This window comes from Magnolia sinica, chromosome 3, assembly GCF_029962835.1.
Source record: "Magnolia sinica isolate HGM2019 chromosome 3, MsV1, whole genome shotgun sequence".
Lineage (NCBI taxonomy): Eukaryota > Viridiplantae > Streptophyta > Magnoliopsida > Magnoliales > Magnoliaceae > Magnolia > Magnolia sinica.
Window position 1 is genome coordinate 94,700,187 of NC_080575.1, and position 24,486 is coordinate 94,724,672.

The 24,486-nt window shown below is 39.9% G+C and overlaps 1 protein-coding gene across 3 annotated transcripts; it reads right to left on the reverse strand.

Annotated features, from left to right (window-relative positions):
* Positions 1–564: 564 nt before the first annotated feature.
* Positions 565–15,808, reverse strand: LOC131240295 (MLO-like protein 1). 3 transcript variants are annotated; one of them, XM_058238431.1, is made up of 15 exons: positions 15,616–15,806; positions 15,369–15,426; positions 14,980–15,167; positions 14,144–14,260; positions 13,979–14,039; positions 13,780–13,874; positions 12,874–12,948; positions 12,642–12,730; positions 12,257–12,306; positions 11,124–11,164; positions 10,922–10,937; positions 2,513–2,706; positions 2,115–2,182; positions 1,967–2,027; positions 565–1,024 (listed from the first exon to the last, which is right to left on the reverse strand). In XM_058238431.1, exons 1-15 carry the CDS (start codon positions 15,742–15,744, stop codon positions 794–796), a joined length of 1,473 nt encoding a protein of 490 aa, XP_058094414.1. In that variant the 5' UTR covers positions 15,745–15,806; the 3' UTR covers positions 565–793. The 3 variants fall into 3 exon arrangements, with proteins under 3 accessions (XP_058094414.1, XP_058094415.1, XP_058094416.1); XM_058238433.1 differs by lacking the exon at positions 2,115–2,182 and having other exon boundaries at positions 854–1,024; positions 15,616–15,808; XM_058238432.1 differs by lacking the exons at positions 1,967–2,027; positions 2,115–2,182 and having other exon boundaries at positions 15,616–15,807.
* Positions 15,809–24,486: the final 8,678 nt, after the last annotated feature.

A 24,486-nucleotide genomic window follows, 5' to 3' on the forward strand; every position in this document is an offset into this window, starting at 1 on the left:
TACCAATTTTGTTTAGTTAGGTTTGAGTCACAAACGGGCAAATGTTTGCAGCTGCCTGAAAAAAAAGGAAGATATTGAGGCATCTAGGTGTGACAATATTCTGGTACTCTTGGTCGGGGAAGTAGCATTTTCATTACCTGTACTTATAACATATCAATTGCATGCGCAGACGGTACCAATGAATATATTTAAGTCTTCCAAATAGTTTGATCTTTGCTAGCCTTTAAAGATAAGAGGATTATTAATGCTGGGGCATTTTCACATAGGGCTCGAGTGGGTGGCCCGTGGGATGCAGAGGCACACTCAAAGTGGGTGGCTCATGTGAAGCGGGCCCCATCCGTGTGAGGCGGAACTCATGTGATGTGGGGCTCACGAGGGGATTCAGCTAAGGACCTAACCCATGAGACCTGGGGCATGGGTTATGAGATAAATGGATTGATTCGCCACTCTCAATTCGAGCTTTTAGAGTAAGTGGTTAATTATTCTGCATTAAAATGGTATCAGAGTAGAAGGTCTAGTGTTCAAGACTCCTGCATCAAAATGGCATCAATTCCAAAAGTAACCTGTTGAAATAGCATTTTCACTGAATTGTCGACACTTCACTGTCTACAATATTCCTATAATCTGTATGGGAAGGATAGCCTTCCTTGTCTATGAATATCAAAGTACGTATATGCTGTATAAGACACAACCACAAGTTTGTAAATGCACTTATATACCATACACATACAAGCAGCTTTGCAATGCATGCTGATTTGTATTATGTTGCAAGGGCACAACACTGCTTGCAGGTTCATGGGTCATGCCCATTCAAAGCAGTCGATCGACGAAAAGTCCCCCTCTCTCTCTCGCCCATCATCTGCAGCTGAATTACTGAAGAACCATCGGCTGATCTCACATGGATATTACTGTCGTGGGCATTGACTGCTTTCATTGCCTCCTTCTTCTTCACCTTCTCTACCCACCCAACTAGGCCCTCCTGCACGTGCTCATCGAATATCACCTTCTTGAATGAACTCCCCATCTTCATCAGAAAAATGGTAATTACCATTAGTAGCTATCCTTTGATTTTGTAGTGAAAGAGCTTCAAGCCTGCTATGGCTACACTCGAGAGAAAGATTTGGTCCTACACTTCCCACACCTGTGTACAAGATTTCTCTGAGGCTGTTCATCAGGTAGATTGTCTGACCATATGCACCATGGCCTGTCCAATCATGATGTGGCATCACATCAAATGTGGTCCACTGATCAAGTATTTATAGCCATCCATTTTCTTCATAGACATGGCACACCTGATGACCACACCCACCTGATGATGAACAGCTGAAATCTTGCACAGACATGCCCAAACACAGTTCAGAACCCAAAATACTCTACCAGACTAGATGCCTAGCAAGGCTGGGAAAGTGAAACATATTTAGAGGTGTAATATATATTTTAAATACTAATGTTTAGGTAAATATATAAAATATCCAAGGCTGAGTTTGGTTGGATCAAATATCATGAAAATTTGGCACTTGATTAATCAAGAAATATCGTGATCTTTGGTGCAATCAAAGGCACGACTAAAAAAAAAAAGCTCTGTGACAGTGTGCTTGTTACAGATTTAACACCCAAGTCATTAGTTTGAAACTCATTGTCTCTTTATCGAAGAAAAAAAGAATAGTTGACAGGGCAAGCAACTTGGCTCGAGTCACCATGAGTCGCATTGAGTCGACTGAGTCAGCTCTCTGATCCAATGAGTCTTGTCAATTCAGCACCAAGTCACACTCACAAGCAAGTTTTCTAGTGACTCGACTCAAAAAATCTTGCTGGGTCAACTGAGTCAGCTTGCTGACTCGATCAGCTTTGTCAATTCAGCACCAAGTCACACTTGCAAGTTTTCTAGTTGAGTTTCGAGCCAAGTCAGCAAGTTCTAGTGCATGGGAGAATCACTGAGTAGCTGTAGCATTCTCCTGCAACTCACCTGGGTGACAATGGCATAAAGCGGTAAGGTACTGTAGCTGCAAAGTAACGGAATAATCACCCTATTCACCAACAAACAACAACATCATGACGAATTTCATGAACAGAATCACATGGATGAATTAAGACAAGGTTAGAGAGGTCTCTACCCAATTACAAGTCTGGCGACGATATAGGGTTTTTGTGGCATGATGCATGAGTTAAAGCCGAATTTAGTCTGCACAGGACAGTTGTTTTATTAGCAATAGCATGTTGAGTGGCAAGCAACTGCTCTGGAGCAGAAAAACCAAGAAAAACAGGCACCTGCCCAATGTGGTCCCTGTTTTATGTTGCAAATCCAAATGACAAGGTGGATTGGTATCATTGATTCCACTGAAAAAATCCAAACAGATCCTGATTTCTTTCGAGAGACATCCAAACAAGCCCTTGTCAAAGAGATCGAAACAAAATCGACCAACCCAAGTTGTAAAGCCAGAAGAGAAAGCACGATGGATAGAATTTTATGTCCTGACATTTATAACAACGGATGTTGTGGACGGTCACCTACCAATATCCAGAAGAAGAATGCGATCTCGAATGCATTTTGGAAGAGAATGAAATGGATCAAGCTGAGGACTATCTTGGGGCGGTTGAACCAAAAATTTTCGTCCGAAGGCCGAACTACCAATTCCCCTTCCACCGCTATATGTTTCTCTGCAACCTCATTTGCTAACTGAGTCATAACATGTTCCATCTTTGTGCCTGTTGGACGTAGGCCGGTGGGGCCCACTGGTGAGCAATCACTAGTGGGTGGGTCCCACATGTTTAGCATCTTCCGGCCTTTTTCCTTTTCGGTTAGATTTCAAATTCAAAATTGAATTTGATTTATGATAGGAGATAGGGATAAGACCGGATGATATGGTCTCATCCAATCTCCTCTCCTTTCCTATAAAAGGCACGCGCTCTCTCTCGCATAAATATAAGATATACAAAATACTGAGAGTATACGGAGAGAGAAACATTGTGCACGAGAGTCTGTCCATCTTAGCTTGTCCTTGGGACGATCTGATCCATAGATCGCAATCCGGGACCACTATATACCGTAGGATCAGAGGTGTGAATAGTTCCATCTGCTCCAGTAGTAGATAGGCGGGCCATTGGAGCACCGTTCTTCTGCTTTGTAAAGGTTCCAAATATCGTGTAGACCGTCAGATCTTGAGGGCTCACCTTCCGCGCTTCCCAACAGTGGTATCAGAGCAAATTTAACGGCGGATCTCCGATTATATTCATCTAAAAAGGTAAGTGACCCAACCTTTTTTTATGGATTGGAATCTATGACTTACGAATGGTATTGGATCAGTATGTGTATGGTGGATTAGATTTTGGAAACACGCATGAGGATACATGTAGTATATGCATGTATCCTGGCTTTAAATCTAATCGGCATAAATGTATACACGTATGCCATATGCCTGTAAAAACGATTAAGTTTCCATACACATTATGCATCATACCATATGCGTGTACATCACAGTCATACCACATGCGTGTACATCAAAATAAAATACAGCAATAGCTGTTGTTGTATTGAACTATCCCACTCAATATAGAGCCGGTGAAGTACCTCACCATACATGAATGATTGGTTGATGTACATACACCTGTGTTGGCTTCTGTACATACACGTGTCACGTGTGTTGGCTGATGTGTCACATGTGATGGCTGATGTACATGTACGTGTGTTGGCTCATGTGCACGTATAACACATGTGATTGGCTGGTGTACCGCTTGCCATAAATGATAGCACACTTGGGAATCAGATTGGCTAGTGTACATCAGTGACGTACACAACTAAGACACGTTATGTGTTTTATTTACGTTGACAGAAATAGAAGTTGTATTCACATGGGTTACTTGATATGTACCATGATATGTACTGTATCCAATCTGACCATCCAATTAGAACCACAACATCATGTTGGTGGCCCACTGAATAAGATGGCCCATTCACGTTAATATGTGCATTGAAGTGCATTCACAAGTGCTTGTGAATGTGGGCCCTATGGACCATGATCATAGCACATTAACGTGTCCTTTTTTCTTTGAGTCTTTAAAAGAAACATATATATTAATGCATGAACCATGATCAGACCGATAAGGTACAAAAGCATAGCTTCTGCGGATTGGCTGATGTGAATAAACCCAGCCATTTAGTTGTTGTATTCAAATACACTGCCATAAATATAGCTGCCGTATGAAGAAGAAACGGATTGGCTGCTGTTCAATCACACCAGCTATATTAACGTCAGCAACATATGTAGGTCTGATCACATGGTATAAATTGTATCGAAACGGTTAAAAGATACACATGTTATTCTATATACGTGTTGTTTTATACACATGGTACACATGTTGGCTGTACATGCAATAGTACATGTAATAGCTAATCTGTACACACGGTACACATGTTGGCTGTACAAGCATTAGCTACTGTACACGTGTTAGCTACTGTACACGTGTGTACACGTGTTGGCTAATCTGAAAGTACATGTGTTAGCTACTGTACACGTGTGTACAAGTGTTGGCTAATATGCAAGTACACATGTTAGCATGTATACATATGTGCAGATCTATTAAAGGATGATGGACTCATATTAAAAGAATGTTGTTTCTTTTATTATTTTCTTCTTCACTATTGATCTAGAGCTCATTAGTGAACGAAACGATCATCAACTATGATGATCAATGTTGATGAAAGGATCCATCATCAACAATGATCATTATCGGTAATGATCGAATCCATCACTAATAGTCATGATCACAGGTGAAGATTGTACTTTCTTCAATACCTAAGCACTTCATTTTTGTTTCTGATGATGATGTTTAATATATGAGAAAATATTTGGCTTGATGTGTTTTAGATCTAAGCCTTATATTTATTTATTTTGTTTTCATTGGTAATTGTAAAACTTAGTGCTTAGATACTCCCTATACACAAATAAAGGTTGTGCATAACCTGAGTGGGAGTTTATTCTCCTACACCAAATGATGCATGCAACCATGTAATGGAAGGTTGCACGTTATATAAATTTATTCTTATAAAAGCATTAAATCTCATCTTAATTTGAGAACTTGATTGTTCTACACTGCCCATTCGGGTATGTGGACTTTCAGATCTCATTAAGATGTGTTAACTGCTTTTATACTTTGAAATTTTATATAACACGTAGAAATGCTGATGATTAGTGTCAATACCTTAGATCATAGCTAAGTAGTGATACTCATGCAATGTAGAGATGGCTACCAAAGCGTTAATCGCTGAATAACTGAAAGGACAACATTTCGATGGCAACAACTACGAAGACTGGTCCCGCGCGGTGCGATGCCTTTTGGACGAGGACGACATATCTCACACACTCGATGTAGTTCAAGAGGAACCCATCCTAGCTGAAAACGGAAATTTACAAGAACATAGAGTTGTGAAAACTCGTTATAATAAGTAGCGAAAACAAAATCGTTCAGCCTGTAATGTCCTTCTTAGCACTATGCACAAAGAACTCATACCTACGTATGAAGTGCATGAAACCGCTAAGGGAATCTGGGAAGCACTGACAGATGCCTATGCGCAGAAGTCAGATGCGAGAGTTAGGGCAATGGAATTGGAATTCCAGGAGTACAGGATGCCTGTCGGCTGCCCCATCAAAGATCATATTCGTAAGATGGAGCAAATGATAGGTGCCCTTAGGAATGTTGGGTGCAAATTGACTGAAAATCAGAAGATTATAGCCATGCACCGTTCCTTGCCTGAATCTTGGGCCCAAATCAAAAGAATTCTGAACCATACTGATTCTATCACTACGTTCAGAGACTTTTGTGGCCACTTGGTACGTGAGGTTGAAATGAATGCAATTCAGCCAGGTTCGGCCAAGGCCTTTGTAGCAGAGACCCATAAGCGAAAAGCTAACAATAAACGGTTCAAAGCTCGCAAGAAGGCGAAGAAGAATAATCAAGAACAGAAGACCACAACACCTGCTCCAAATCTCAAGAAGGGGAATGGAAAGAAGAAGCAGAAAAAGACAAATGTAATATGCTTTGTCTGTAGAAATTTCGGCCATTATGCTCGGCAGTGTGCCCACAAAAAGACGATAATTTCTCAGTCACAAGATACTTTGTATGTAGGCGTTTGTTCTGAAATCCTTTCCGTTGATACTATATCTAACGAGTGGATTTTGGATTCAGGCGCAACAAAGCACGTGACACTGAGTCATCGAGGACTCGAAGAATTCTGACCTGTAGCCAAAGGAAGTTACAAGCTGTACATGGGCAATAACGCTGTTGAAGACGTACTAGGGATTGGCGTTCTCCATCTCCGTACGCGCATAGGGCAAATAATAATCCTTCGTGATACTCTTTTTGCACCGGGGATGCGTCGGAATTTAATTTCTGTTTCTAGGTTATTATTTGATGGTTTCGATATTCGATTTTCTGGGACTAGAGTTTCTTTGAGACAAAATAACCTCATCTTTGCATGGGGAAATTTAATTTCAGATTTATTTACTCTAGACGTAGATTGTGATAATGCTCATCTTGCTTTATCTGCTATGTCGAATAAAAATGTAGTATCTGAATCTCAAAAATGGCACGCGAGGTTAGGTCACATCGGAAAGGATCGTATGACAAGACTAGTACGTTCTGGTCTGTTAGACTCCTTATCCAAAGTTGATTTGCCATTTTGTGAACATTGTGTGTCCGGAAAGATATCGAAGAAACCATTTTCCAAAGCGGCTAGGTCTAAGGGCACACTTGAGATAATCCATTCAGATATCTGTGGACCATTTAATGTACATGCCAGAAACGGATGTCAATACTTTGTCACTTTCATTGACGATTACTCGCACTATGGATATGTGTATCTCATCTCACACAAATCTGAGGCTTTTGATTGTTTTCTTAAATATAAAGCTGAGGTGGAAAATCAGCTTGAGAAAAAGATTAAAACCCTTCGATCAGATAGAGGTGGCGAGTATACATCTGAAACGTTTAAATCATATTGTGAAAATGTTGGAATTGTTCGGCAGTACACAATGGCATACACTCCACAACAAAATGGTGTTGCAGAAAGAAGGAATAGGACACTATTGGACATGGTTAGATCGATGATGGCACAAGCCAATCTCTCTACCATATTCTGGGGAGACGCACTGTTAACAGCCGTCTACGTCCTTAATAGAGTCCCATCCAAATCCATTCCTAAGACTCCATATGAGATGTGGTCTAGGAGGCCTCCTTCTTTAGCCCACCTACGCCCTTGGGGATCATTGGCATATGTTTTGCTACCTACTCATCATAGAGGTAAACTTGATAGTAAAACCATTGAATGCGTGTTCATTAGGTACCCTATGCATTCAAAGGGATACGTTCTAGTTTATGAGGACCATGAACGATGGATTGAGATAGAATCCCGAGACGTGACCTTCGTTGAAGATAGATACCCAAGCCGAAGGAAGCAAAAGGTTCCAATAGAACTTTTTGAAATACCCGATGTATCTCAGGAGAGTGGGAGTTCTGCTCCTCAAGATGAAGATGCTCCTATAGTTCACCAGAATAGTGGGAGGTCATCTCAGCAGGCTCCTGAGTTACGTCGAAGCGAAAGAGGATTGATTCCCCGAAGATACTTTGATATTGAGGGGCAAACATTCTCTTGTGTTGTAATTGATGATGATGAACCTGATTCGTATCAGGATGCATTATTATCTTCTAACTCGGCCGATTGGGTAAATGCTATGGACGAAGAGATCGCCTCCATGGAGAAGAATAAAGTCTGGGAACTTGTTGATCTGCCTTCCAATCGCAAAGCGATAGGTAACAAATGGGTACTTAAGATCAAAAGAAAGGCAGATGGTACAGTGGACAAGTATAAAGCACGATTAGTTGCTAAAGGTTTTACACAGCAAGACGGCATTGATTACGAGGAGACCTTTTCACCTGTTGCAAAGTTCTCCTCAATCCGCATGATCTTGTCCATTGTCGCAAGTTTAGACTTAGAGTTATATCAGATGGATGTAAAGACCGCATTCTTAAATGGTGACTTGGAAGAAGAGATATACATGCAACAGCCCATGGGTTATGTGGACAAAAAGCATCCAAAGAAAGTCTGCAAGTTGTTGAAATCTATCTATGGGCTGAAGCAATCTTCAAGACAGTGGTACATGAGGTTCCACTTGGCCATCACCACTTTTGGATTCACGATGAGTGAAGAAGATCATTGTGTATACATAAAACGGTCTGGAAGATCTTTTCTGATACTATCTCTATATGTAGACGATATCTTGTTAGCTGGTAATGACATGCAATTGTTAATATTGACTAAAGATTGACTATTCTCGAACTTTGAGATGAAAGACCTCGGTGAAGCCAACTTTATTCTTGGGGTAAAAATCATCAGGGATCGCCCTAAGAAATTTTTAGGCTTGTCTCAAGCAACCTATATACAAAAGATCTTAGAGCGGTTCAGGATGGAAAATTCAAAAGCTGTTGAAACCCCTATGGATAAAGCTACCAAGCTAGATAGGAAATCGTGTCCCCAAACTGAAGCCGAGAAATTGGCTATGTCCTCAGTACCTTATGCAAGTGCAGTAGGGAGCTTAATGTATGCTATGCTTTGCACTAGACCGGATATTAGCTATGCAGTTGGCATAGTCAGCCGTTATCAGAGTAACCCGGGACAGTCTCATTGGCAAGCCGTCAAACGTATATTCCGCTATCTCAGAGGAACAAAAGACCTAATGTTGTGTTATGAAGGAACAAGCCTCGAGCTCAAAGGATATTCAGATGCTGCTTGGGGTAATGACGCCGACGAGGGAAAGTCTACTTCAGGATATGTATTCTTACTCGGAGGAGGAGCTATCTCATGGTCGAGTAAGAAACAGACATCCACAGCTCTTTCATCTATGGAGGCCGAGTACATTGCATGTTGTGCTGCAGTTCAGGAGTGTGTATGGGTTCGCAGATTTCTAATGAGTCTGGGTATTGTACCGAGTGTTCGTCAGCCTATATCGCTGAAGATAGACAATACTTCTGCCATTGACTTGGCTAAGGACCCAAAACACCACCAGAAATCTAAGCACATTGAGATCAAGTATCATTACGTCCATGATCAAGTGAGAGATAAGAAGGTCACCCTCAGCTACATTCCTACTAAGGAGATGATGGCTGATCCCATGACGAAACCTATAGCTAGAGATCTATTTTAGGTTTACGTCAGGCAGATGGGATTGAGGAAAGCTTGACTGATGTACTTGTTTTGTAGTACCTTTAATCTTTCATTAATGAATAATATATTCCTTTTTATTCAGTATTGAACACTAATATTACTAGATATGAAGATCATCAGCATTTACCTTGAAATCATGAAGGATTTCTATTTTTGTCGGCAGGCCGGTCACCCACTCGCACGGGTTGACCAACCTTGAATGTACAAGAGAGGTACGTTTAGGGCTATGTTTATACATTGAGGTATGAACTTCCCTTTATTGTGAATAATAAAGGATGAGGATATGAGTGAGTCGTATCCGCCTACAATCTTATAAAGATTGAAGATGAGACTGATAAAGTCGAATAACATAATCGCACCATTCTGTTACATGCGATCAATGTTATGGCCTGAAATTAAAGCCAGGTTATGAGGTTATGAGATGAGTCGTACCTTATGTAGAATGACCTGCGTATTGTAGACCCGACATTCACCTAGTATTGTCTACTTTACGACGTGGATTGTAGCCACGTGCTTGGGACCTATTACCTACAGATTGCTTTGATTCGATCTAATCATTGCAACGTGCGAGTAGCCAGTCCCGTAGGTGACTCTTTGTGTCCTTAGCTACCCTCCTCTTGTGTATATGAGGATGAGATTGAGTGTTGCTACTTTAGTGTACGATGACGAAAGGTCCTTGATTGGCCAGACTCAGTTACGCTAGGAAAGCAGCTTGATTAATTCCAAATTACACATCTGCGTGGGGAAGATCCCGTGACAGCTACACCAAGTTTCTAGAACTATAAATACGCACTTGAAGACTTATCCGCCGGCAGTATCGAGTTGTTTTTATTAGACTTTTGCAAACAGTATTTTTCTTAAAAAGCACATATATATAAGTATTGCTTTGAATTGTTTTTAGTCGAAGTTTGTGAAAAATCAAGTTTTCATAATAACTCGATAAGTTGGATAAGTGCGTATGTTGGCCGAGTACTCCAGGTCGGGAGTTAACTCCATCCGGTGTGGTCATGCGGACTAGGACAGGCATTGCAAAGCTTGGGTTATTGAGTACTAGTCAGGTGGTCACTTAGTACTTAAGCACCTGTGAGAAGATTTGGTGATCCAGCTGGTCCCACGCCTCTGATTCTTTTGATCGCGATGTTTGATCTTTGATTGTTATTAGGCGAGTTAAATGGACAAATTTATGTGCCTATCCCACAATGTGATTGAGTGGGAGATGTTGGACGTAGGCCGGTGGGGCCCACTGGTGAGCAATCACTAGTGGGTGGGTCCCACATGTTTAGGCATCTTTCGGCCTTTCTCCTTTTCGGTTAGATTTCAAATTCAAAATTGAATTTGATTTATGATAGGAGATAGGGATAAGACCGGATGATATGGTCTCATCCAATCTCCTCTCCTTTCCTATAAAAGGCACGCGCTCTCTCTCGCATAAATATAAGATATACAAAATACTGAGAGTATACGGAGAGAGAAACATTGTGCACGAGAGTCTGTCCATCTTAGCTTGTCCTTGGGACGATCTGATCCATAGATCGCAATCCGGGACCACTATATACCGTAGGATCAGAGGTGTGAATAGTTCCATCTGCTCCAGTAGTAGATAGGCGGGCCATTGGAGCACCGTTCTTCTGCTTTGTAAAGGTTCCAAATATCGTGTAGACCGTCAGATCTTGAGGGCTCACCTTCCGCGCTTCCCAACAGTGCCCACAGCAAGTAGAAGCTACAAAAACCACTTGGAAAAATCACATTTCCGTTCCTAACGAAACTGGCACATGTACGTGCAATCAATACAAATGGGACCCAAATGAAATATGGAATATTTGCAAATTGAAATGAATATAAGAAAATACACGAATTTGCAGTGAATGGACTTAGAAACAGTAATTGTGAGGATAAGCTTGCTTACTATTAAAGGAATGAATGCTATCCAGAAATATGTATGCCAACCTGCAGCAGGGAATAGAAAGAGTGTGAGTACAATAGTGATTAACGAATTAAGCATTTTCTACGTGAGCTCAATTTCAATCATTTGGTGTGTGGCAAAAGCTGAATGAAAAAGTGTCTGATGCTACCAGTAATATCTAGGGCTGCATTTGGATGTAACGATATCTGGTGCCAGCCCTTGAATACTTCATTATGTATAGGTTTGAAAGCATAGCAGGAATGTCCAAAAAAATAAAATAAAATTTGGACCAATATTACCTCAGATGCTTAAACACAACTATCGAAATCGACACATTCATCTACATTAGATAATCACTAATAAAATCCAATGAATATAAAAACATGTGTCTCCAACAGGTCTGATAGAATCTAATGAACATAAAAACATGCGTCTCCAACAGGTCTGATACGCCACACATAATCTAATGAGGTTTACCTGAAGTTAACAGGCTATGGGATAGTTGGTGCCATTTGACAGAAACTGAAAGTCGTTTCACTCCATCAAGTACTGATTTTGGTTTGTAGAAAATGGTGTCATAATGCCATTTGGTGTTGCGTCCAAAATGGGCCTAATGGTTAGGATCATCCCTAATTAGGGTTACATCTTGTCCAGTATAGGGCCCAGATAGAACCAATAATGGATCTGGATTTCATTCATGTGTACCACAGACCTATTTTTTGAATATTTGAAAAAGAAAAATAAAAATGATTCAAAACATGGCCAGGCTGACTGATTTCATCAAGATGAAAAACAAACATGATTTGGTTGACTGAGATTTGACTCACCAAAACTCTAATTGGTGTTTAAAACTTGAAACCAAGTTACTCGACTTGACAGACTTGTGAGTCAGAGTCGAGTTTTTGAGTTGTAGAACTATGGACAGTGCTTGGTAATATAGATAACGTTGGACATTCTCCAACTTCATTTGAGTAACTTTAAGACGATTATTCCCTTTCCTTGCAGAAGGATTTACTCAACGAGGAAGAACAGAAACATCAGATAAAGATCCTAGCATTTATTTTCAATGAATCACATAGATACAACAAATTGATCATCTATCAGCTTCAGAAACAACATATTGAGATTGAACTTACCATCAATATTCAGCAACAAGAAAATGACCACAAAGATCCAAAGGAAGGAACTGCAATGACAATGAATTGCAAGGAAGCCGAATTTCAGAACAATAAAATAAAAAAGAAGCAGAAGCATTCATCAACAAAAAAAAGAAGAAGCAGCCAGCAGACTAGCGGGTCCACTGTTCAAAATGAGAATGCAATGGTAACAGGTCTGATATACTATTGTTAATTTCTCAAATCAGGGCAGATTTTGCTGATACAAACAGGCCCCAAGCCTTGAATGTTTAAGAATCTAATCAATACACCAAAAGCCCTAGACTGATGGAACTCAACAAGCTAGACTATTTAAACCATTCAGATTGTAACATTGAGAAAATACTATCAGACACTGTTAATATACCTTATTCCAACGACTTTCTTGAAATCGGCTTCAAGGGCTCGTATCATGTACTTGTGGAAATTGAATTTCGGGTTTCCCCTGCAATGCATCTGCACCAGAAATAACATGGATGGAAAATAAGAACTCCCAAAGAAATAAAACCACAAAAAAAAAAAAAAAAAAAAAAAAAAACCCATCTACGCTAAAGAAATGAGTCATCAATATTTATTGAATTTTCAAATTGATTGTTTACCATGATGAAACCAAGTCGTAGTGTGATGTAGTCTGTTTTGTTCACAGATGCATAGAATTGCTTGATAAAACAATGCTGAAGAAATAATACAATTAATCATTGGAAGTAAAACACAAGCACATAACAATACTTGCTCTTAGGACAGAACTGTCGGTTGCTACAACACGAGGCATGGCTAGCATTGCAAATGGGACAGCCCATGTCGGGCCCATTTGCCACCCTAGGCATGACAACAATACAAAGCAGCCAATATTAGCAAAGCAAGGAAAGTCCATGTTAGAGTCTGCATATTGCCGAATGTAGAAGCCATTAGGACCAAAGTTTTCAGTTTTAGATCCAAGATACATCCAAATACAATAGCCTTAATTGTTTGGATGTCCACCAAATCTGTTTCTGATGGAATATAATCATCTACTAAATTATGCATTTTGGGAACCCCCAAAGCATGAATGTAAGCCCAAAATGCGTATGGGTGGGCCAAGCATTGATTTCCCCACTTAATCGTGGGTAAGATAGAAATGATTCAGAACCATTTTTTAAAATCTCTCGACGACTTCAGGCTTCATCCAAATATAATAAATAGCATTGGGTAACTGTTTGGATGTCCACCAAATCTGTTTCTAGTTGAATACCATCATGGAATTGATAAGCATCCACCAAATTCTGCATTTGGGGCACCCCCAAAACATGCACAGGTGCACTTGTCAGTAGCATCTAAGCATTTGGGGCACTCCAAAATGCGTTTGGGTGTGCTTGTCGGTAGTCTCCAAGCATTCATTTTCACTCTGAATTTTGGGTTAGATAGAAATGATTTGGAACCATTTATTTTAATCTATCAAGGACTTCAGGATGCATCCAAACATGCCCCTGGGAAACAAATCAACCAAAAAGGATGAAATAACATACCATCCAACTTAGTATGGCGGAATATTTTCCAGTGCCCAAAAAATGTTGCCGGATGAAAACGTGTTGATGCACTTGTGTGATATTTGAAACCAAAGCTGCATATAAGATTCTCAGGTAATAAAATTTGCAGACAAATTGTAGTGAGACATCACTTTAAAAAATAAATAAATAAATAAAATTGAACATCTGAAAGTATTACGCCTGTTTGTATCATGGTCCTCTTTCGCGATCTCATCCTCCCAACGCTTCCATTGACGTATCTAAGCCAAGGCAGAGAAAAGCAAAGAAATGGTCGAAAATGCCCACGACAACAACACTGTTGGAATTGGAATTTAGAGGGGGCTTAAGCTAGTTAGGCAGTTACCTTTGCACTTGCCAAAATCATAGTGAGAAGGCAGAAAACAACGTGGACGATTGCAAGAATGAAGATGAAGATGTGCAGCTTATGCAGTGCTTTGTATGATAGAAATGGAACCATCCCCTGAAAAATACATCAGACCTCTTGATTCTCAGACTGGAATTGAAACTACAAGCAGGGGAAATTGAAGCAGAGCTCAGTGCACTCAAATTGGGCATATGGGGTTCATCCAGGATTTGGACCATTCATCAGGTGGGTCCCACAGTGGATGGATAACTATCAGCGGATTGTACGGATTCGATGATCATAGGTCTCAAATGGGTGGGTCATTTCCAGTTTAATTAAGAAGCTGTTACTGATCAAAATGGCCATTTGTCTGAATTGAATCCAGCACACCAGATTATTAAATTGGCGAACTGCTACCCCATTACAAGCTGAGGAATCATGCAATCCCCACCAGAAGGATATTGCTCAGCTCTTGAACTTGTACTAATGGCCATTGATCTGATGGACCATACAGTACATGGGCCATACCCCAAATCACCCATATTGGTAGATCCTCACCATCCAATCTTTGTCCCTTTTTTTTTCTTATGAAATGTGATCTAATGGTGTGTTTTCTCTATCAAAACTTTGATCTTCAGACAACTAGATCAAAGGATCAGACCTATCCAATAGGAGTGATTTTCAGGGCATGATCCATCCAAGGTGGGGACCATCTGGCCAATGGTCTGCATACCATCTTCAAGAAAAGGAATTAAGTAACAAATGATAATTGAGACAATGCATTGCATTTTATATCTTATAATCAGCTAATTCGGACATGGTGATCTGTACATTACCTTCTTAGTGCAGTGGTCCCCTTTGGATTCTTCAGCGAGGAGGTGTCTCCCACTGTTCGAGAGGTCTGGCTGTTTTTCCTTCTTGCAAGGAAGCATGTGGACGGTCAGACTCTTCGAGATGCAAATACGGCTCACTGGATCTTGGAAGACTGTCAAGAGAAGCGAGATGAATCCCATTATCATCAGCTCTGCATAGACATACAAACATATTCAGCATATTTTCAACTTCTTCTTTCATGGAGAGGGAGAGAGAACCCATCAATCCAACTACTTCAAAGAAAACCCGAGTTCCAAAATTTCATTACAATACACACACACACACACACACACACACACACACACACACACAGAGAGAGAGAGAGAGAGAGAGAGAGAGAGAGAGAGATGACCATCTTTCACTTTCTGTAAGGCTTCGAATAGTGACTTCTGATTCTTCTTCTTCAAGTACTGTTGAGGGAAAAGAAATACACAGAAACTGATGAGTATGAGAGAGAGAGAGAGAGAGAGAGAGAGAGAGAGAGAGGGGGGGGGGGGGGGGGTGGGGGTGGGTGCATGCCTTTCCAAGGAAATATAGGGTAGAGAGAGAGAGAGAGAGAGAGAGAGAGAGAGAGAGAGAGAGAGAGGGAGGGTGCATGCCTTTCCAAGGAAATGAAGGAAGCGCTCGAGAGCGAGAGATATGACGACCATAAGGGAGCAAACGACAGCTACGATCCATGTTGGTGTGTGTTCTAGCGGCGTTGGGTCGTCTTTTCCGTCCCCCACCATCTCTCTCTCTCTCTCTCTCTCTCTCTCTCTCTCTTGTAATGAAGTTTTTGGAACTTCGGTTTTCTTAGTTGAGGTAGTCGATAGGCTCTCTCTCTCTCTCTCTCTCTCTCTCTGTATGGAAAAACCAGCATAGACAGAGGCAGAAGAGAAGGGATTCATATTGCATTTTGGACAGGAATCCTCCACAGCACTATTGTACCAAGCAGAGTACAACACACAGCTTGGTGGGGCCTACCATGTATATTATGTGACATCTAATCCGTTCATCAGCTGAGAATGTGACATGTAATCCGTTCATCAGCTGAGAATCTCTATCTTAAGATTTCTATATATATATATATATATATATATATATATATATATATATATACACACACACACACACACACACACACATAAACTTCAGTCGGATTCACAACTCAAATGGGCCAAACCATAGGGAACAATGGGAAAGTAAACATCAACCATACATTTGTATGTATGGGGCCTACATGGTGGGAATATTACATATGGTGCGCCTCTCCGTCTCTCTGAAACATTTTCAAATCTGAAACACTTGTGTGAGATTTACAAATTGACGGTTTAGATTATTTTTTTTTACTAGCATTTATTTTTTGACAAGAGTGGCCCACCTGAGTAGAGAGATAGCCTGATTTTTATGCTACTGGATCTAAACAGCGTATCTCATCTGATGGAAAGTTCAGATCTTACACAAGTGTTTGATATTTGCATGTGTGCTGCGTGTTGATGTGTACAGCTCTTACACACGTATAGCCGATCTCACCAATGGGTCTTTTCGTGGACACTGTTTGGCTGGTGATTCAAAGCTCTGTAGGCCTCACCATAATGTATGTATTTTATCCTCCTCGTTCATCCATTTTTTCAGATCATTTTAGAGAATGATCCCGAAAATTAGGCAGATCCAAATCTCAGGTGGACCACACCACATAAAACAGCAGGAATTGAAGGCTTATCATCGAAAACTTATCAGGACCACAGAAGTTTTGGATCAAGCTGATATTTGTTTTTTCCCTTCATCCAGGTCTATGTAACCTAATCAACAGGTTGGATGGAAAATAAACATTACACTGTGGACCCTAAGGAAAAATGAACGGTTGGAATGGATAATAAAACACACAGCTTTGACTCCTGCCTGGCTGGTGCTCGGGTCACTAGCCAAACTGCGTCCGGTAATCCGCGGCACGGCTTCGGTGGATCCGGGCAACCACCGTGGTGGCTGGTTGGAAGCTGTAGGGCCTACAATGATGTATATGTTTTATATCCACACCGTCCATCCGTTTTTTCAGTTAATTTTAAGATATGAAGGAAATTTTTGAAGTATGTTCAAATCTCAGGTGGACCACACTATAGGAAACAGTGGTAATTGATCGCCCACTATAAAAGATTTCTTGAGAGCCATGAAATTTTGGATCAAGTTGATATTTGTGTTTCCCCTTCATGTCTGCTTGACTTAATCAACAGGTTGGATAGAAAGTAAATGTTAGTGTCGGCCTTAGAAAGTTTTTAATTGTAGGCGTTCAATCACCATTGTTTCATATGAGGTGGTCCACCTGAGATTTGGATCTACCTCATTTTTGGGCACATGCCTTGAAGTGAGCAGCGGTATAAGACACATACATCATGGTGGGCCCACAGAGCTTTTCCAGCACCAACCAGCACCGAGCTTGGTAGTGGAGGGATCACTACAAGCCGAGGTCCTTTTCAAACCAGTGCAAACGGTATAATATAATATGAGTATTTCACAAAGTCACTAAACTGTGGCAACTCATCCACGGCAACCAAACCTTGTAGACTAATTGGACCGTTGGCTATCCATTCGAGGTGCATCATAGCTCGAAAATCACTCTGATTGGGCCATCTAACCGTCCAATTGATGGCCATCAAATGAAGATCGTCCAATAAATATGAATTCTGTGGTTAGTACTCCCAAAAGTAATGCAATATGGGTTTCTCATCCGATCGGCCAGCCTGCTTCTTAGGCTAAGGAAAATTGGAAATGGACTCAATTGATGAATGAAACATGGGGCAGATCATACCACAAGATAACCAGACCAGCTTGATTTTCAGGCAATGGAAACATGAGTAATGGGTCCACCTGATGAACGGCCTCCATCTAGAACAAGCAGTGCCAAAATTTAGAGTTGTGGCAAACGCACACTATTGTGTTCGAGACGGAGACCCTTTGAAAATTCCCACATACAACTATAAATAACGGGTAAGAAGGAAAACGGTAGGAGAGCGAGAAGCCGTTCCATCACCACTACTGTCTTATGGTATGGTACTCTAGATTTGTATATGTCTCAGTTTTAAGCTCATGTCCTGAAATGATCAGAAAATAAATAAATGGACGCTGCCACTAGTAAGGTGTCATTAAGCAATCCGCATCCATATATCATAACCCAATATCAGATTGATTAGATAATCCTAGCCTCTGATTAATGGACATTTGTTTGTAGATTCTGGGTCGTTGACTTTTATTTTATTTTATTCGTTCATTACATCTCTACCGTTTGTGCAACTATCTATGACCGATCTAAGGTGGGGTCCATGATTTCTACAATTTTATTTGAGTAATATATTTGCACGGCCCAAAATATCCCTAGCTTTTTCAAAGACATGTTTGGTAAATGCTAGTAAATGGATGATAATTATCTATACGTTGAATTCATGCAAGCCCCACTTATGATGCTGACAACTTCACTAAAATTGAGGAAAAGTATAAGAGACTAAAAATTTTGTAGGGCCCACCTTAATGTTTGTATCTAATCCATGCCATCCATCCATTTTACAAGCTCATTTTAGGGCATGAGCCCAAAAATGAGGCAAATCCAAAGTGCATGTGGACCACACTACATGCTACAATGGGAATCAAATGCATACAGTTGAAAACCTCTTGGGGTGGTTTAAGTTAATAGTTGTGTTTTTGGTTCAATCATATCTTTCCAACCTTATAAACAGGCCAGGTGATAGATACGCATCATTCTAGCTTCTATATAAATTTCAGCTTTTAGCGTTGGATGTCATTATCCCCTACTTCCTATGGTGCGGTCCACTTAAGGTTACAATCTGTTGAGTCCAAAAAAATGATCTGGCAAAACGGTTGGACGGCGTAGATCAGACATAAACATCACATGGTCTCATAGTTTTAAGTAGCCAATTCCAATTTGGTCTTAATGTAATATCAGTTTTCAGGTATAACTACCTTGGTAATTTTCTTTCAATCCAAGCATGCATGAAAAGCAATCGTTGCGACTAAATGGTCAAAACAAACAGGTCTTAAACTGTCTTCCAATATCATTTGAATATTGAAAGTTCAGGGCCAATAAAATAATTGCAGGGGTAAATCTATCCCTGTCATGCCTCTTATTTATTGCAGATGCAATATGAACTCAATTCATGATTGTATGTGTATAAACCATCATGCATTATCAGACTATATATCAAAGTTTTTCAAGTATAATAGTGAGGGTTGTTAATGGGCCAGGTTCGGGCCTGAAAGATCAGAATTTTGTCCGATGTCCCGGCCCAAAACAGTTCAAAATTTAGGTTAAGACTTACCTTCGCCCTGGCCCATTAACAGCCCGAATAGTAGTAGAGGCAAAGAGGCAGATGCACCGGATCCTTACTCTTACTTGGGTGATAGACTATCAGGAGTTTCGACACCCGGTCAAGGGTTCGAGTTTCCATAGGTGGTGAAATCCCACTACGGCATGAGTGTGTGGGGTGTGTGCCATGTGTAGCAAAAAAAGAAACAAAGAGGCAGATGCACCTGAGAGGCAGAGTTGAACGTTAGGTTAGGTCCCGGTCTAGGGTATTTTTTTTTTTTTTGTACATATCCCACTGTTAGCCACACTTCACTTGGGAATCGATGCCAATACTTCACAGTATATATTGAAATGGGGATATCTTCACTCAGTCTACCACTTAAGCTATGAACTGATATGTTAGTTTAGGGTACGTATGGTTGTACCAAATATCATGAAATTTTGTTACTATTAAGTTTGATTGGGTACAAAATTTCATGATATTTCATAAAGTTTGGTCCAGCCAAACACACCCTTAATTCATGCCTACTGGTAGACTCATGAGAGTTTTAACACGAGGTCATGGGTTCAAGTACAGTTTCTTGGTTGCACGCACGAGATCTCAATTATAGAGAGTAACGTGAAAGGGTGTTGACGAAGTCATTACATACAGGTAAAGAGTATTTTTAAATATTTTATTTTTAGTAAGATTTAAAAAATAAAAAATAAAAAATAAAATAAAATAAAATAAATTGATGAGAATGATATTTGTGACTATTGTTTGGACGTAATAATGTCGCCGTATGACTTGTGAGGCTGCGAAAAGAGACATTGGAACAACAGTCTAAATCCACCCAAAGAAAAACGACCCACAACCATTTAAAAGTTGAGGTTCCAATGTCTAAATCTATCCAAAGAAAAAGGACCCACAACCATTTAATGGCCGGATATCTGGGTCAATGAGGGTCGCAGAAGGCCAGATAGTTTACTAAACCCATGAGTCTAGCCTGCTTTAAGCTGATCTAGGACCCACTATCTTGCCACAAGGGCTTCGGCCTCCCATGTTGTGGAGGCTATCCCATAAGGCAGGAGCGCACCTAAAAAACATATGAAATGATGATGCACCTCTGGCTATTGTTGACTTTACGTTAGATAGGAATGGTGTAAACTTAGAATGGTGCATTTGAAAGACCAGGAGTCATCGGTCGGCGATAAAAGGAGTCATCCCTGGGTGATAAAAGTATAGAATTGATATTTGGCTAAATTAGTAGAATCACATTGAGTTAGGGAATTGGAGACTCTTCAACTTACAATGACTCTTGAATAAGATATGTGACCGGATATTATACCTAAGAATCTTGGTGACGGAGAATGAAAGAGTCAGGTACCCTTCTCCATCGAGTATCTACTTCACAGATTTAGGAGTTTTGCATATATTTTGAGTTCCGGATAGCCCTGCATTAATAGAACAGCTGGTTGTTGATAATATTAGAAACCGACTAGTAGACCACTATTCACCCAAATCATTATTAAAGAGATCATAATTTCTCAACTTATGGCGGGTTTTAAGGATATAGTAGCTGGAAAAAAATATGTTGGGCAAATGTAGTATGCTATTGGCAAAAAATATATAAAAATACTATGGACTAACAGGCCACTGCTCATTTAGATCACCACTAAGAAAATCGCAATGTCTAAACCTAAGATGATTTTAAGGAGATAACAGTTGCAATTAAGAAAAACACAAGAACTAATGTGATATACAAATGTTCCAAAAAGATGAAAATATTCAAGTAAGACTTGATTTCTGATACACCAAGATTCAGAAGTTCAATGAGGTTTAGAGCATACAATCAAGAGTCGTCCAAATTATAAGTAGAGGTTTTATGAGAGAGAGGATATGTAAATATAAAGATAAAAAAAATAAATGGATGGTCAGATCACTGCCCGTACATGTGAACATGTAGGAAGACAAAAGGAGAGATATGATGTTCCTCTTAAGAGGAGATGATCATAGATTTCGGATCCCGACCCTACTTTGTTGATCTTGAATCATAAAGATGACTTGGATGCTAGTGTGAAATGGGTTGGAGGGTTTGCATGATTGGGGCACACTCTCACTCTTAGCTCTACTCTCACTCTACTTTAATCTTGGTTTACTCTTTCCCTCAAGTGTTACCCTCTCTTCTTTTTCTCCTCCTCCTCTTTAAATGAGAGGGGTGGGGCCCTATTTATAGAGGATGGTATGATTTTCTGGTAATTAGTAGCAACTTGAAGGGAAAACATACCATGTGGAGTGATATGATCGGTCAAGGGATACATGTCACGAACTTTCTTCAATAAGTAGTAAAATAAGTAACTTCACCTCTTAAGGAGTAAAATGGTTATTTTATCCTTATGTGACAATAATTATAACACTCTGAATTTCAGGGGTCGAGCACATACTCGATCCTCGATATTCCGGGTGTCACTTATGCTATGCGGAAGTGTGATCTTTGGAGATGTTTATCCTGATATCCAAGTGGACCACACCACAAGAAGTAGCTGTTATTAGTTCTCAGTTTGGTTTTAGTCATGTGTGGTGTGTGTATGCGTGCCAAAACCAATTGTGCGGCTCAATTCAAACCGAACAACTTTGTCCCTAAGCATCGAGATAAACAGATATGTCAAATGCCATCATATATGACCGAGACCTGAGAAGATCGGTCGCCTATTCAACCACTCGCATAAGATTGTTATGAGATGATCAAGCGACTGTCAGAGGGTGGGGTTCTTCCTTCGAAGATGTGTTGCACCTTGCCTTCCATGTGAAAGGACTTTTGGTATACCAAGCAATCAGAAACAATCACATGAAAAAAATGAGTGCTCACAGTTGACTGTAGGGTGGGACTATAAGGAGCCTTTTTTAATGAAGAATTGTTTATATTGAAACAAAAATATTTTAGCGTATGAGCATAGACTCATTGTAGCTAAAGATTACCGCTATTCCTAAGATAGAGCTAAATATATGATAAGGAAACATAAATTGAGTGGTTTGTTTGGTTGGTATGAGACAATTTGTTTTGTTGATTTTCCCTTCTATTTACAAGCTTCTTTGTTGTGTAAATACTTTGTATCTTTTTATATTCTTTACTTCAGATGTTATGACAGTTAAATCGTTGTCATGTCAATCTTCCAGACCCTTCTGCCTCTCTTTATTCTTCTAATTGTTGCTCTTCTCTCGATTGCTTTTTATCCCTTGGACTTCTTGATCGTGCCCTGTCATCAGATGATGTGTACTATCTACCTCAACACTAGTTGTGCTTCCGTAAAAAGTGCTCCAAATACCTTTAAAGATCTTTTGCAGGCTATATATTTCTCATGCAATGACACATGTCCTTTTTCTCATTGGTTATTCCAAGAATAGCCATAAATAGCGTACAACATTTCCCCCCATGTCGCTTCGCCTTTGGGCAAAAAAGTGAAGGAGACGGTGGGTCATTGTTTAATGGAATAAATACAATTGCTTAACCGAGCAAAAATATTGAATTCGGCCATCTTGGTTGAACTTGGCCATCTCGGTAAAAAAACATCGAATTCAATTATCTTAGTTAAACTCGGCCATCTCAGTTGAAAAATATTAAATTCGACCGTGTGATGCCTTGAATTTCGGGTTCAAGCAAAAGCTCGACTCTCGATATTCCAAGTGTCAACTATATCTCGTAGAAGCGTGTTAGGTGATTCATTTTCATTTAGCATGTGAGTATTTAAGGAATTAAAATGGATCATGCAACATGTATTGAGATAAAGGCAAGTTTTAACTCAAAATGCGACAAATCCAAAAGAGTGTATAGTTTAATGTATGGGATTGTATCCCAGCAAAATACATATGACTCCAAAAATGTCGATCGTCTCGGCTCCAGGTCTCCTCGTTGTCCCTAAAGTAGCCTATGGTGGCCCACTTAGAAGCTGAAAATATGAAAGCTCTTCATCTGAGTCCACAGATGCCTCGTCCAATGTTTCAGACTCTAGGGTATCTATGTCTATCATAAAGTCTGGTTGGTGTTTTAAAACACCGTCCCAGAGTGAGAGTGAGTGATCAACTCAGTGGTTATATTCACATCAAGTTACTTGAGTTATCAATTCCACAAGTACAGTTAATGATAAAGTAACTTAAACATTCAGTTCCTAGAAACTCTTACTGATGCAAATATATGTTGAGGGTCAAATATTGCATATTATCCCTCATTTATTTCTTGGTTTTACAAACATAATATGGTTTAATAGTATATTTTATATGTGTTTGTGTTGCAAGGTGAATTTAAGAGCTTGAATTGAAAAGAATGTTAAAAGTATGGATTTAGTGCTCAAAAGTCACCAAAGCAAAGAAGGGATCTTTGGAAACCAAGATTGAAGATTTTAAGACTCCAAGATCCAAGAAAACCAAGTGGAGAAGGAAGGAAGTCGAAAGGACAAGCGCAGAAATCACAAAGACTGTGTCATTGAGAATTGTTCAATGACATCGAAGATCTGTTCGATGACATCAAACACTGGTCGATGACATCAAATTTATGAGGAAAAATCGAGTTGGTTGCTGGACATATTGGGTGTTTTTACCAATTAATCAAAAATATGTTCGATGACTCGAAGGAAGGAGCTCGATGACATTAAATTTATTGAAGAAATTGAAGCAACTCGCTAGACTGTTTTGAACACATTCTTGATGACTCGAAGACCTGTTCGATGGATCAAAGATTCGTTCGATGACATTGAAAGACGGTTCGATGACATAGAAACTTACGTAGTGCGAAAGAAGAAAAGACGCAATTTTTGGATTTAAACCCCTTCGATGACATAGAAGGGTGTTCAATGACATCGAAGGCATTACGCAGATTACATAAATTTGATCTAGTTTTGCAATTTTATGGAACTTTGCGTATAAATATAGGTTTCCTATGGACTTTTAGGGATATCTAGGATTTAGAGGAGTAGAGCAAAAGGGCGGAGCCGCTTCCCAAGAGTACTTCTTCCCTTCTTCTTAGTTTTCAATGCTTTCTTCTAGGGTTTTAGATCCAATCATGTCTATGGTTAGCTAAATCTCTTAGATAGGGCTAAGAGGTAAAGCTTGTAGCGTGATGGGATGTTTCTCTTGCTTTAATTCATGTTTATGATAAATCTTCTTTGATTCTAATTTAATTTTAAAGGAATACTTTTAGTA

What these genes read in the sequence shown, in the direction of transcription:
- LOC131240295 (XM_058238431.1), bottom strand. Translation starts at nt 15,744, where the DNA reads ATGGTGGGGGACGGAAAAGACGACCCAACGCCGCTAGAACACACACCA. An exon ending in TGATTTTGGCAAGTGCAAAG is followed by an intron (nt 14,040 to 14,143) that starts GTAACTGCCTAA and finishes GCCTTGGCTTAG; the next exon opens with ATACGTCAATGGAAGCGTTG. An exon ending in TACGACTTGGTTTCATCATG is followed by an intron (nt 12,731 to 12,873) that starts GTAAACAATCAA and finishes TTTCTGGTGCAG; the next exon opens with ATGCATTGCAGGGGAAACCC.